Source organism: Caretta caretta, chromosome 12, assembly GCF_965140235.1.
Source record: "Caretta caretta isolate rCarCar2 chromosome 12, rCarCar1.hap1, whole genome shotgun sequence".
NCBI classification, from domain to species: Eukaryota; Metazoa; Chordata; order Testudines; family Cheloniidae; genus Caretta; species Caretta caretta.
In genome coordinates, this window is record NC_134217.1 from 35,409,813 (window position 1) to 35,423,807 (window position 13,995).

General features: G+C 43.3%; 1 protein-coding gene across 2 annotated transcripts in view; it reads right to left on the minus strand.

Annotated features, from left to right (window-relative positions):
- Window positions 1-1,000: 1,000 nt before the first annotated feature.
- Window positions 1,001-13,995, minus strand: part of KCNG4 (potassium voltage-gated channel modifier subfamily G member 4) — a 30,306-nt gene continuing 17,311 nt past the window's right edge. For both annotated transcript variants that reach the window (XM_048816930.2, XM_048816931.2), the window contains one exon: window positions 1,001-2,715. In XM_048816930.2, coding sequence (XP_048672887.1) covers window positions 1,930-2,715 — 786 coding nt within the window. In that variant the 3' untranslated portion in view covers window positions 1,001-1,929. The remainder of the gene's footprint in view (window positions 2,716-13,995) is intronic.

Genomic DNA, 13,995 nt, shown 5'->3' on the forward strand with positions numbered 1-13,995 from the left:
TCAGCTCATTGCAATGATAAATAATCCTGGTTGTGGTTTACTATTTATAAACAATGAGGCAGTTAGGATAAATACAAATTCTCAAATATCCATATGAAGGGTGAGCCACACAAAATGTGTAAACACCCATTGCAGTCACATAACACTGTATTTGCACGTTTGTATGTGCAAATAAGGTGATTGCATGTGCAATTTCCTGAACAATTATATGTTTACAATGAATGTGAATGCATTGGGGCTTTGTCCTGCAAAGTACAGTGTGAGATTGGAGCTTTGCAGTGGTGCATATATAACACAGCCCTTTGAAAATTTGGACCATAATATTCACTTTCGTGGGACTTTAGTAAGATTTTAAAAAACACAATAATTTAGACTGCCAGTCAGGTCTGAAACTTAATTAATTTAGGCTTTGATTCAGCAAGGTACTTAAATATGTACTTAACGTTAGCTAAGAGACTAGTCCCATTGAAGCCTATGAGAATGTCTATAGGACAAGTTAGTGCACAGCAAGCTAGGGTGTACTGGCCATGTGGACACTGCTACCATGCACCAAAAGTTCCCTCGGGTGCTTTGTGCAACAGCAAAAGGTCAAACACACTAGGGAACTTTTAGGGCCTACGTGGACAGTTAGTGTGAGGCATTCTAGCGTGCTGTAAATTTATGCCCCAGCTTGCTGAGTACTAACTCATTGTGTAGACAAGCCCTACATGTAAGTACCATGCTGAACTCAGGCGTTAGTTCATAAAGTTAGGCCCCACACTTTACATTAGGTCCCAATTAATTTAATTCAGAGCATCTAAGAAGTTAGAATTGCAAAAAAACTGTCTAGGCCATCTAGATTATCCCATGAGGTAACATTGCGGCTTATTACATTGTCTAGTGCCTTGACCTGTCTGGATCTAAATGTCTCAAGTGACGTGTCCACAATTTTCTGTAGGAAACCAAACCAAATACCTTTCTGGAAATGTTTCCTGATATTCAACCAAACCCTTTTCTGTTTAATCCCCTCATTCCTAACTACACCTATTGTCCCATCCTAAATAATTCATTTCACTGTTTCTAAATATTCAAAGGGCATCAATATCAGAGTGCTATCATGTCTGCCAGATTTATTTTTAACCTTTCTTACATGGTGACACACCATCACACTCCAATAAACAGGATAACATTGATTCCTCTCTTTTAGTCACTAAGCTTTTTTAATTCTTTCGTCATTATCTGAGTCGAGTACATGTAAGAAAAAAGCCTGAAAACTTTTTGTATCTAGTGTGAAATGTTTACAGATGGCAGATTGAAATTGCATTTTAACCAAAGTCTTTTATGGGATTATGTAAATCATTTACAGTAGCAGTGCAATTCTTTACTTATAGATAGATCATGTAATTGCAGAACGAGCTTTAAAAACTTTTATTTTAGCTTGTTGGTGCCTTTGGATATAGATATGTATTGATATCAAGGACTCTTTTATATACCAATTGATGAGCATTGTAAAAAGGGCAATGATGCGTAGCCCTACAAGAATCCATTCTAATGCTTGGCTCCAGTTGTTAATTGCAAAGAACACTGGAAACTCAAAGGCAAACAAAAGAACAATTGTTATTTAGGTCAGCAAAATTCTGCTTGCTACTCATTCAGTGTTAGGGATTCAGCTGGATATTTTTTATGATATAGACAAAGTTGGACTTTATCATTAGTTTTATCAATAAGAAGAGAATGGTAGTGCTTAATAAATATCTGTTGTTGAATAACCCCTGACCTTTGACTTCCTTAGTCAAAGTGATGTACGACTAAGTCCATAGTGATGTATTGTCAGACTCCATTTGGCTTGGTCAATTTATTATACCCATTTCAGCAATTGCATTGCACATGGTAAGTCACATGTTGTTGCTTTGCTTTATTCATGTACTTAAAGACATTTTGCAGCAAGCCTTAGTTTCCTCTGTAAATGTACTTAATCGGCGACATTGGCGCCTCTGAAGTCAAACTGTCTGACTCATTGAAGGTATCAGTTTCACCGGAGTGATTGGTGCTTTTTATCCTGTTTAGCTGGGACTGTAATCTTTCATGTTGTTGTCTCAACTCTGAATAGGAATGGGAGAAAGTGTGGAATATCGAGGTTGCTGGGAAAGCCATAATTAGAATCCCACTGAGGATGCTACTCAGAGCCACCATCTGGCCTGGGACACTTCTTGGTACCATATCTCCATATCCCACAGTGGTCATTGAGATGATAGCCCACCAGTATGAGGCAGGAATGCTTGTAAATTCAAGGACCTTCCCAGATTCATTCTCAGCCAAGTAGACCAGGGGAGAAAACAGGGTGACAGCTACACACAAAAAGAGCAAAAGCAGGCCAAATTCTCGGGTGCACCTTCGAACCGTGAGCCCCAAAGTCTGCAGGCCTAAGGAGTGCCTGGCAAGGCGCATTACATACAAGATCTTCAAGGCACGTAAGACTCGTAGCACCAGTCCAATCTTCTCCAAATATGAGTTGCTGCTCGGCCTCTCAGCCTCCTCACTTGGCTCGTCATCTACCACTATGAGGGAAACATAATAGGGTGAAATAGCCAAGAAATCAATTATATTTAGGGGGCCTCTGAAGAAGTGACACTTGCTCTTCGCCTGAATGAATCGGAGGCAGAGCTCCAGCGAGAACCAAGCCACGCAGATGGTCTCGATGACAAAGATGTAATAGCACTTCTGAGAACATTCACCCTGGCGCAAAACAAACAGAAGGTCAAATAAATGAGCAATCTCTGAACTGACATCAGAAATCATTAAAGAAGAAGAAATGTGCATCTTCATGGGTGTACTGGTATTGGGGGGAAACAAACGCAGCAAATAGCTACTTCTATAGCAGCCATGTTACATTCTGTTAAAAAGCTATTCAAGTGAACTGGTGTTGTTTTAATTGTATTATTCTTATGAGTCTGAATGGATGAAATTTATCTTTGTGCAAAGGCCCAGCACAAGGCATATGGACTATTTAAATCCCACTTAAGCCCTGAAAATAGAAATTAACTGAGACTTAAATGGTGCATAAGTCTGAACAGAAGTAAATTTAACCCTAAATGAGGGATTATTTTATGGATGTTCTGGTTCTCTTTCTGCTCTGTGTGTAAAGTACTATTCAATCTGTGGTGACTGCACAGATACTAGGTAATTTGATGTAATGAAGGGAAATAGTTCAGAGATGTAGAAGACTTACTAGGCCATTTAGACCTTGCCCCTAGTTGAGCCCTAGTATGAACCACATCTTTTCTTCCAGTATCTGCAAGTATGCTATAACATTCAAATCAAAAGGAAGATTAAATTTTAAAAAACACTCATCCAGCAGGTGCAACGTACCAATGGAGATTTCTGTTCTAGGGTTGAGGTCACATGTCAAGGTTCCTCCCCCACTCTGAATGCTAGGGTACAGATGTGAGGACCTGTATGAAAACCTCCTAAGCTTATCTTTACCAGCTTAGGTCAAAACTTCCCCAAGATACAAAATATTCCACCCTTTGTCCTTGGATTGGCCGCTACCACCACCAAACAAATACTGGTTACTGGGGAAGAGCTGTTTGGAAACGTCTTTCCCCCAAAATACTTCCCAAAACCTTGCATCCCACTTCCTGGACAAGGTTTGGTAAAAAGCCTCACCAATTTGCATAGGTGACCACAGACCCAAACCCTTGGATCTGAGAACAATGAAAAAGCATTCAGTTTTCTTACAAGAAGACTTTTAATCGAAATAGGAGTAAATAGAAGTAAAGAAATCCCCTCTGTAAAATCAGGATGGTAGATACCTTACAGGGTAATTAGATTCAAAACATAGAGAATCCCTCTAGGCAAAACCTTAAGTTACAAAAAAGATACACAGACAGAAATAGTTATTCTATTCAGCACAATTCTTTTCTCAGCCATTTAAAGAAATCATAATCTAACATGTACCTAGCTAGATTACTTACTAAAAGTTCTAAGACTCCATTCCTGGTCTATCCCCGGCAAAGGCAGCATAAAGACAGACCCACAGACCCTTTGTTTCTCTCCCTCCTCCCAGCGTTTGAAAGTATCTTGTCTCCTTATTGGTCATTTTGGTCAGGTGCCAGCGAGGTTACCTTTAGCTTCTTAACCCTTTACAGGTGAGAGGAGTTTTCCTCTGGCCAGGAGGGATTTTAAAGGGGTTTACCCTTCCCTTTATATTTATGACATGCCCCCCAAATCTCAGCTAGGGTGAAACACTGGCTGGGATTTCTTCCTGGAGCTCTAGGAAAAACAGAGGTAATAAGACACATGCATCTCTAAATATACTACCACGTACATAAAGACTAACAATATTTTCCACATCTCAAGGACGATTTTAACCAGTTGATTCTGGGAAACTTTCACGGGAGAGTGCATTAGCCACTTTGTTAGAAGCTCCTGAGATGTGTTGGATGTCGAAATCAAAATCTTGGAGAGCTAAACTCCACCGAAAAAGTTTTTTGTTAGTTTCTTTGACAGTTTGAAGCCACTTCAGTGCAGCATGGTCGGTTTGCAGGTGGAAACGCCGTCCCCAAACATATGGGCGTAGCTTTTCCAGAGCCTAGACAATGGCGTAACATTCTTTTTCAGTGACTGACCAGTTGCTTTCCCTCTCACAGTTTTTTGCTGAGAAACACTACAGGGTGGAATTCTTGATCAGGTCCTTTCTGCATTAAAACTGCTCCCACACCACGCTCGGACGCATCTGTGGTTACTAGGAACGGTTTGTCAAAGTCTGGGGCCCTTAGTACAGGGTCAGACATGAGTGTCGCTTTAAGCTTGTTAAAGGCCTTCTGACACTTTTTGGTCCACTGAACAGCATTTGGTTGTTTCTGTTTGGTTAGGTCTGTCAGTGGGGCGGCGATTTGGCTGTATTGTGGTACAAATCGTCTGTAATAACCGGCCAAGCCTAAGAAGGATTGAACCTGTTTCTTTGACTTTGGGACAGGCCACTTTTGGATAGCATCCACTTTGGCCTGTAGGGGGCTGATAGTTCCTTGACCCACCTGGTGTCCAAGGTAAGTCACTCTGTTTAGGCCTATTTGACACTTCTTAGCCTTAACAGTTAGTCCTGCCTCCCTTATGCGCTCAAGGACTTTTTGTAGATGTTCCAGGTGGTTTGCCCAGGAATCTGAAAATATGGCCACAGCATTAAGGTAGGCGACTGCATATTCTCCTAATCCCGCTAGGAGACCATCTACAAGTCTTTGGAAGGTGGCGGGTGCATTTCGGAGCCCGAAAGGGAGTACATTAAATTCATACAGCCCGAGATGTGTGGTGAAGGCTGACCTTTCCTTGGCAGATTCATCTAGCGGTACCTGCCAATACCCCTTGGTTAAGTCCAAGGTAGAGATGACTTAGATGATGTCATCTCTACCAGATGAAACTGGCCCATCCCAGTTTCTCTAATAGTTCATCTGTGCATGGCATTGGATAGTTGCCTGGGCGAGTTACAGCATTTAGCTTACGGTAGTCCACGCAAAAACGTATTTCCCCATCTGGTTTGGGAACTAAAACCACTGGAGATGCCCATGCACTTCCAGAGGGGCGGATTACACCCATCTGTAACATATCCTGGATCTCCCGTTCTATAGCAGTTTTAGCTTGAGGAGACACCCGGTAAGGTTGGACTCTAATTGGGTGAGCATTACCTGTGTCAATGGAGTGGTATGCCCGTTCAGTCAGTCCTGGGGTGGCTGAGAACGTTGGCGCGTACCTAGTGCACAGCTCCTTGATCTGCTGTCGCTGCATATGCCCAAGGGTCATGGAGAGGTTCACCTCTTCCACACCACCAGCTTTTCCCTTCGTAGTAGACACCTTCAGGCCACTCAGCATCGTCTCCTCCCTGGGCTGTAAACTGACAAACCTTTAATTCTCTGGAATAAAAGGGCTTTAGAGAATTAATATGGTACACCTTAGGCTTTTGGTTGGAGGTGGGGAATGCTATGAGATAATTAACAGCTCCCAGGCGCTCCTGGACCGTGAATGGCCCTTCCCACGATGCTTCCATTTTATGGGCCTGGAGCGCCTTTAAGACCATGACCTGGTCTCCTACTTTGAAGGAACGCTGTCTGGCATGTTTATCATACCAGGCTTTTTCCTCTTTTTGAGCATCCTGTAAGTTTTCTTTAGCAAGGGCTAAAGAGGTTTGGAGGGTGTTTTGTAGGTTGGTTACAAAGTCCAGAATGTTAGTTCCTGGAGAAGGTGTAAATCCCTCCCATTGCTGCTTCACCAACTGCAATGGCCCCTTAACCTCACTGCCATATACAAGTTCAAATGGGGAAAACCCTAAACTGGGGTGTGGTACAGCTCTGTAGGCAAAGAGCAACTGCTGCAACACTAGGTCCCAATCATTGGAGTGCTCATTTACGAATTTACGTATCATGACCCCCAAAGTCCCATTAAACTTCTCCACCATGCCATTTGTTTGATGGTGGTAAGGAGTGGCAACCAAGTGATTTACCCCATGAGCTTCCCAAAGGTTTTCCATAGTTCCTGCCAGGAAATTAGTCTCTGCATCTGTGAGGATGTCGGAGGGCCAACCTACCCTGGCAAAAATGTCTGCTAGTGCCTGGCACACACTTTTAGCCCTGGTGTTGCTTAGAGCTACTGCTTCCGGCCATCGGGTGGCAAAATCCATGAAAGTCAGTATGTACTGCTTTCCTCTGGCTGTCTTTTTTGGAAAAGGACCCAGAATATCCACAGCTACTTGCTGAAATGGAACTTCAATGATGGGGAGTGGCTGGAGAGGGGCTTTGACCTGGTCTTGGGGTTTTCCCACTCTTTGGCACACCTCACAAGACCGGACATAGGTAGAAACATCCTTGCCCATTCCCTCCCAGTGGAATGACCCCCCAAAACGGTCTTTGGTCCTGTTCACCCCAGCATGGCCACTAGGGTGATTATGGGCTAAGCTCAAGAGCTTGGCCTGGTATTTAGTTGGAACTACCAACTGTCTCTGAGGATGCCAGTCTTCCTGGTGTCCACCAGAAAGAGTTTCCTTGTATAAAAGTCCTCTTTCTACAACAAACCTGGATCGATTAGAAGAGCTGAGAGGCGGTGGGTTGCTCCGTGCCGCCGTCCAAGCTCTCTGGAGGCTTTCATCTGCTTCCTGTTCGGTCTGAAACTGTTCCCTTGATGTTGGAGACATCAGTTCCTCATGGGATTGTGGACCTAGGCTTGGTCCCTCTGGAAGCGATGTAGGGGATGGAGCTGTTTCTGTTGACGGTGAACCGCTCTCCGCAGGTGCACTATGTTGGGATTCAGGCTCCGGATGAGCCTCTTGTGTAGGATTATCGGCTGCTGCCAGTTCAGGTTCGGTGGGGCTCTCTGTTGTTGAGGTTGAAAGTACTGGATTCAGTGCTGGCAATGGGTCTGGTGTTGGTTGTTTGGCTGGTTCCGGTTCTGGGACTGGTTCCGTCTGGATCTCTGGGACTGGATCCACTACTGCTGTTGCAGACATTGGCCTGGGGACCGGGTCCATCACCTCTGACCGGGTCCTGATAGAAGTTTCCGGAACAAAGCTAGGCCTCACGGCTTCTTTAGCCTGGCTGCGGGTGACCGTTCCCACCCTCTTGGCCTGCTTCACATGATTGGCCAAGTCTTCCCCCAACAGCATGGGGATGGAATAATCATCATAGACTGCAAAAGTCCACGTTCCTGACCAGCCCTTGTACTGGACAGGCAACTTGGCTGTATGCAAATTGAAAGCGTTGGACTTGGAGGGTTGAATCGTCACTTGGATCTCTGGGTTGATTAAATTGGGGTCCACTAAGGAAGCATGGATAGCTGACACTTGTGCTCCGGTGTCCCTCCACGCGGTGACCTTCTTCCCGCCCACACTCACAGTTTCCCTCCGCTCCAAGGGTATCTGGGAGGTATCTGGGCCTGCGGACCTCTGGTGTGATTCCGGTGCAATGAACTGTAACCTGTTGGGGTTCTTGGGGCAGTTGGCCTTTACATGCCCCAGCTCGTTACATTTAAAACATCGTCCAGCTGACAGGTCACTGGGGCGAGGTGGGTTGCTGGAGAATGGGGTGGTGGGACGATAAGGTGTCTGGAGGGTTCTTTGGGAGGTAGGTGGGGCCTTGGGCAGCCCCCGGTAATAGGGTGTGGTCTGGGGTTGTCCCTTCTGGTCTCCGCTCCAACTGCGACCAGTTTTCTTCTTCTCTGCCACCTCCACCCATCTGGCTCCAATCTCTCCTGCCTCGATTACAGTTTTGGGCTTCCCATCTAGGATGTATCTTTCTATTTCCTCAGGAACCCCCTCTAAGAATTGTTCCATTTGCATTAGGAAGGGCAAATTTACTGGAGATTCAACACTTGCTCCTGATATCCAGGCATCCCAATGTTTCACAATGTGGTAGGCATGTTGGGTAAATGACATCTCTGGTTTCCACCTTAGGGCTCTGAACCTCCGACGAGAATGCTCGGGTGTTGTCCCCATTCTGACTCTCGCCTTGGATTTAAACAGTTCATACTTGTTCATGTGTTCTTTAGGCATTTCAGCTGCCACCTCAGCTAAGGGTCCACTGAGCTGCGGCCTCAGCTCTACCATGTATTGGTCAGTAGAGATGTTGTACCCAAGGCAGGCCCTTTCGAAGTTTTCTAGGAAGGCCTCAGTATCATCGCCTGCCTTGTAGGTGGGGAACTTTCTTGGATGAGGAGTGGTACCTGGAGAAGGATTGCTAGGGTTTGTTGGTATATTCTGCTGAGCCTTTACCTTCTCCATCTCCAGTGCATGCTTCCTCTCTTTTTCCCTCTCCTCCTTCTTCAGCCGCATGAGTTCTATCTGTCTTTCATGTTCCCTTTGTTTTTCCTCAGCCTGAAATCTGGCTAATTCCAGCTTTTGTCGAGCCGTGGATTTTGTCATTCTAACCTCTCTGTTTTTAACTAACTTTACACCCGAGGTTTAGAAATAAACAAACAAAACTTGGCTGTAAAATTTTGCTGTGCTGGAATAGAATACCTATTCTCTGATAGGTTTCAGAGTAACAGCCGTGTTAGTCTGTATTTGCAAAAAGAAAAGGAGTACTTGTGGCACCTTAGAGACTAACCAATTTATTTGAGCATGAGCTTTCGTGAGCTACAGCTCACTTGTCAGCCTACAGAAAAAGACAATTCCCTTGTCTCTGCTCTGGGCCCAAATCAAAGCAAAAAACCTCCAACTACTTGGAAACCTGCTTACCAGCAGCCTAAAGGAAAAAAAAAATTCCTTTTCAAACTTGTGCTCCTTGTAAAAAATCAAAATCCTAAAAAAAAACAAAAAAACCCTGCCACTTTTGTCTCCAGGCAAATCGGTAGAACACTCCCCCCCCCCCTTGTTTACTTTTAGGGGAAAAAAAACTCTGGGTTGGAAGACTGTGAATTTCCCTGCAGGAGTTAAGTACCCTGCCTCTAGGCAAAGAAAACCTGCAATTCACAAAGATAATCCCCTTTTGTCTCTGCTTGGCCACAAAGCAGAGAAAAAACAAGCTGCTTTCAGTTTCAGCTGCTTTCTGGACTTCCTTTCCAAAGGCAAAAAAATTTCCTTTTTAAAATCTGTATTTCTAGTTCAAAAAATCTCAACTGGATCTCAAAATGATTTCAGGTTAATCCCACCACTCTGCCACCATGTCAAGGTTCCTCCCCACTCTGAACGCTAGGGTACAGATGTGGGGACCTGCATGAAAACCTCCTAAGCTTATCTTTACCAGCTTAGATCAAAACTTCCCCAAGATACAAAATATTCCACCCTTTGTCCTTGGATTGGCCGCTACCACCACCAAACAAATACTGGTTACTGGGGAAGAGCTGTCTGGAAACATCTTTCCCCCCAAATGCTTCCCAAAACCTTGCACCCCACTTCCTGGACAAGGTTTGGTAAAAAGCCTCACCAATTTGCGTAGGTGACCACAGACCCAAACCCTCGGATCTGAGAACAATGAAAAAGCATTCAGTTTTCTTACAAGAAGACTTTTAATAGAAATAGGAGTAAATAGAAGTAAGGAAATCCCCTCTGTAAAATCAGGATGGTAGATACCTCACAGGGTAATTAGATTCAAAACATAGAGAATCCCTCTAGGCAAAACCTTAAGTTACAAAAAAGATACACAGACAGAAATAGTTATTCTATTCAGCACAATTCTTTTCTCAGCCATTTAAAGAAATCATAATCTAACGCATACCTAGCTAGATTACTTACTAAAAGTTCTAAGACTCCATTCCTGTTCTATCCCCAACAAAAGCAGCATATAGACAGACCCTTTGTTTCTCTCCCTCCTCCCAGCTTTTGAAAGTATCTTGTCTCCTCATTGGTCATTTTGGTCAGGTGCCAGCAAGGTTACCTTTAGCTTCTTAACCCTTTACAGGTGAGAGGAGTTTTCCTCTGGCCAGGAGGGATTTTAAAGGGGTTTACCCCTTCCCTTTATATTTATGACATCACATGATACCAGTGCTATCTTCTGAGCCGCTACATCAAGACAGTTTTGCAAACGTCAACTGCCATGGGCTGTGATGGATTCACTATTTCCCTTGTCCCTGGCTGAGCCTAAAAATGTTATTTGTTCAACCTGAAGGCAAGAGTCAAACACAACTTGCCTCCCCCATCCCCTCAGTCACTTAGGAATTGGATAAACTTTAGAAAATGTCGCGTACATGAGAAACTACATTGAGCACTTCACCTCAGTGATAAGAGAGTCAAACACTGGGTCTTCTGGCAAAGTCCAGATGATCAGAAAACCATCCAGTGGTCACAGTGCGTCAGACCTCAGCTGGTGTAAATCAGCATAGTTCCATTACCTTCAGGTCCCCCAGTGTCTATGTAATTAGAAGAATTCACTGGGCCATAGCAAATTGACACTAAACTCGATAATAATCAGCATGACTTAGATCCTCAAAGATATTTCCATTGGAGTTAGGTGCCTAAATATCTTTGAGGATCTGAGTCCATATTGCTCTCTCTCTCTCCCGAATGCTCCATAGTACCCATCATTTGCTCTTGCCTTAAAATATGGTCCACCTGTCCAATAGATTAACACATTAAAATCCTACACCTTGGGATAGTAAATTAATATGAAACCTGCTCTTGATGTTTGACTAAAACTGAAATGTTCATTTAAATATTGTGAATAAACCTCTGGAAAACCACCATTGTGACAAAGACTCAAAAGACACAGGCAACTGCATAATATTTCCACAGCAGGATGCTATAACTGTTAAGGAACACATGCTTTGATGCATTATAGGCCTGATCCAAATCCCAGTCAAGTCAGCAAGGGGTTTTGAAGCAGGGCCCATACATTTTTTGTTACTGAATAGATATTCAAAATGAAGGCATCTCAAATGCATTAGCCGTGCAGTCCTTGGGGGGATAAGAATTCTATTATTTCCCCATAAATCCAGGATGGTTTTCTATATGAGAACAGGAGTAATGGGTTAGTAAAATACTGTTGTCATCATCAGTTGAAATTTCATGCTGGGATTACACTAATTAGATTGCCAGGGAGGCTGTAATTACGGGCCCAGGGGAGTAGCAAGGGGATGCTAGGGAGCAATAATTTCAGCTAATGTTGTTAAGAGGCTTGAAAATGAGACTGAAATACCTGCTGCTCAGGGCTAGATTGTGGCTGCCATTTTGTGGGTGCAGAAAGGCATGGAGAAAGTCCAAAGAATCTTATTTTCCTTTGCACCTGCTGCACAAGGGCCAGCTACAATTGCATGCTCTGTGCTCAAACATAGCTCCTTGGTAACACCCCTAAAAGATCATGGAGAGGTAGGAGGACCATCTACAGAGAGGATCATGAGCTGTACCTGTCTAATGGGTAGCACAGTGGCCATGATTCTTTTGTGGGCCAGTGAGAAAGAGGAGGAACGGAGCCCAATCCCAGAGCACTCTCAGGGGAGGTGTAGCATGTGAACCTGTGACTTCAAGACACAGTCTGGCCAGAGTGGGACAGTGATTCCAAGCTTAAGAGCTCACCATGTTGCTAAAGAAAAGAACCAGAAGACAACCCTATAATCATGTAAAGCTAGGCTTCTGTCTTTTTTCTATGCTTATCTGTTTTCTCTCTAAAGTTATGGGTAGAAAGAATGTGAATTGTGTGTAACCTGTACTCCCCGTTTTGGGGAAAGAATTCCTTATACAGATAAGCCTCCATGTTCATACCTACCCCAGAACTTCAAACAGACTGGGTTAACCGGTTTGAACTGGAAGAGATATCACAATGTATGTTGAACCAGGCTATAAAAGCTCATCTCTGTTCTTTGTTCGGGGCTTTGCCATTTTCCTCTGTGAAGGAATTGGTGAGCCCTTCAGCTGTCGTACTTGCTAGCATTAAAGTGCCTCACTTTATCCAAGAGCCACAACTCTGTGTTTTGTTTGGCTAATACAGAAGTCCAGGGAAGGCTACCCTCCTAACCCTAGACGGGAGGGGAAACCTTTTTCCCTAACAATGTGGTTTGAGTTTGGAGGAAACTTAGTGAGAATAAGATCACAGAACTTTCCTCCCCTGAGCTGCCTGCTCTGAGATTGCCCTTAAAGGAGGTGTCCTGATGCTTGGCTCTAGAATAAGCAGTTTGGGTTTTATCTCTAGCTTCAAGATTTAGGCTTGAAAGCAAGCACCTCAAAAGATAATGAGGAATCTGAATCCTTTGTTTTATTCATAGGGGATCAGATTTTAGCCTCATTGAAGTCAGTGCCATGGACTTCAATGGGCTGCGCATTATGTATGGAGAGTTTGCTGACTTAGCTTGATGTAATTGCTTATAATCAGCAGTCACAGTATGCAGAGTTCTCTTTCTCCAAGATGGAAATTATTCTTTCAGCACAGCCTGTACTTTGTCTGCCTGTGGTCACTCTAATGACTTGTGAATTATTCATTATTTTCAGGCGTGATTTAAAAGTTTTGGTATCTGGGCTGAATTACAAGTACATCAGCTACTTCATTTAGCTTTGTACATTTGGGCTTGTGTGCCAAATGGAGGAATATTACCTAAGATACAATAAAGCCTTCCAGCAGGGTGCTTGTTTTGAGATTCCACATCTCTCTGTCAGGCCCCTCAGCCTTCATGAGTCTCCTCTACCAGGAAACCACAGGAAAAGAAGTCTTTTTGCCAAGAATTTTAGCCATAAAACAAAACGGTCTAAGCTGCCTCCTGGTGAAATTTTCAGGTACAATTTCTTCAGAACTGATTAGTTTATTTCACCCCACACCTTTTGTTACCCTCTTCTCTCTTCCCCAGCCCCCTCCCCCCCCCCCAGCCATCCAGAGGTAGATAACTTACGTCTGCTTTCTTCCTTTGAAAGCTGAATGATCATCTTCCCAAACTCACTATTACCAATTTCAGTGAGAAATAACCTTCTACTTGCACATACTAGGAAATCTTACTCTGCTTTTTTTATTTCTGCCACGACTTATCTGAGACTTATCGGACATAAAACTTTCTCTTGAGTAGAACAAAAAAAAAAGACAAATAATATAAAATAATACTTCCACACTCTCCATCACAGTGTTGAAAGCACACCTTTCCCTGCTTCAAACAGTCTATTGAAATAAAAGATTTATTGTTTACTTATTCAGCCAATTTATATAGTATATCTGCAAAAAAAACCCCAACCTCTAAGCAAATGCTCAAAAAATATTAAAATACATACACATTATATGCTTCCTGAAAATAAAATCTGTCTAGTTGGCTATCTAGAAACACAGGATGAAACCCTGGTCCTATTGAAGTCAATAAAAACACTCCCATTGACTTCAGTGGGAAAATAATTTCACCCAGGGACTCCATATGTGTGTTTTATATATTAGGACTATTTTTATATATTAGCCTATATATATTATGTTTTGGATATAATATTCCTCCCTACCATCAATCTTTCTAGGGTTCAGTAGATGACAGTCCTATTCCTGAGCTTCTCATTAGAACAAGACTAACATCAAAACTCTAAAGTAGCAAATGTCAGAGGAAAAAAATAGGAATTAAGTATCAAAGCCAATTTCAGCT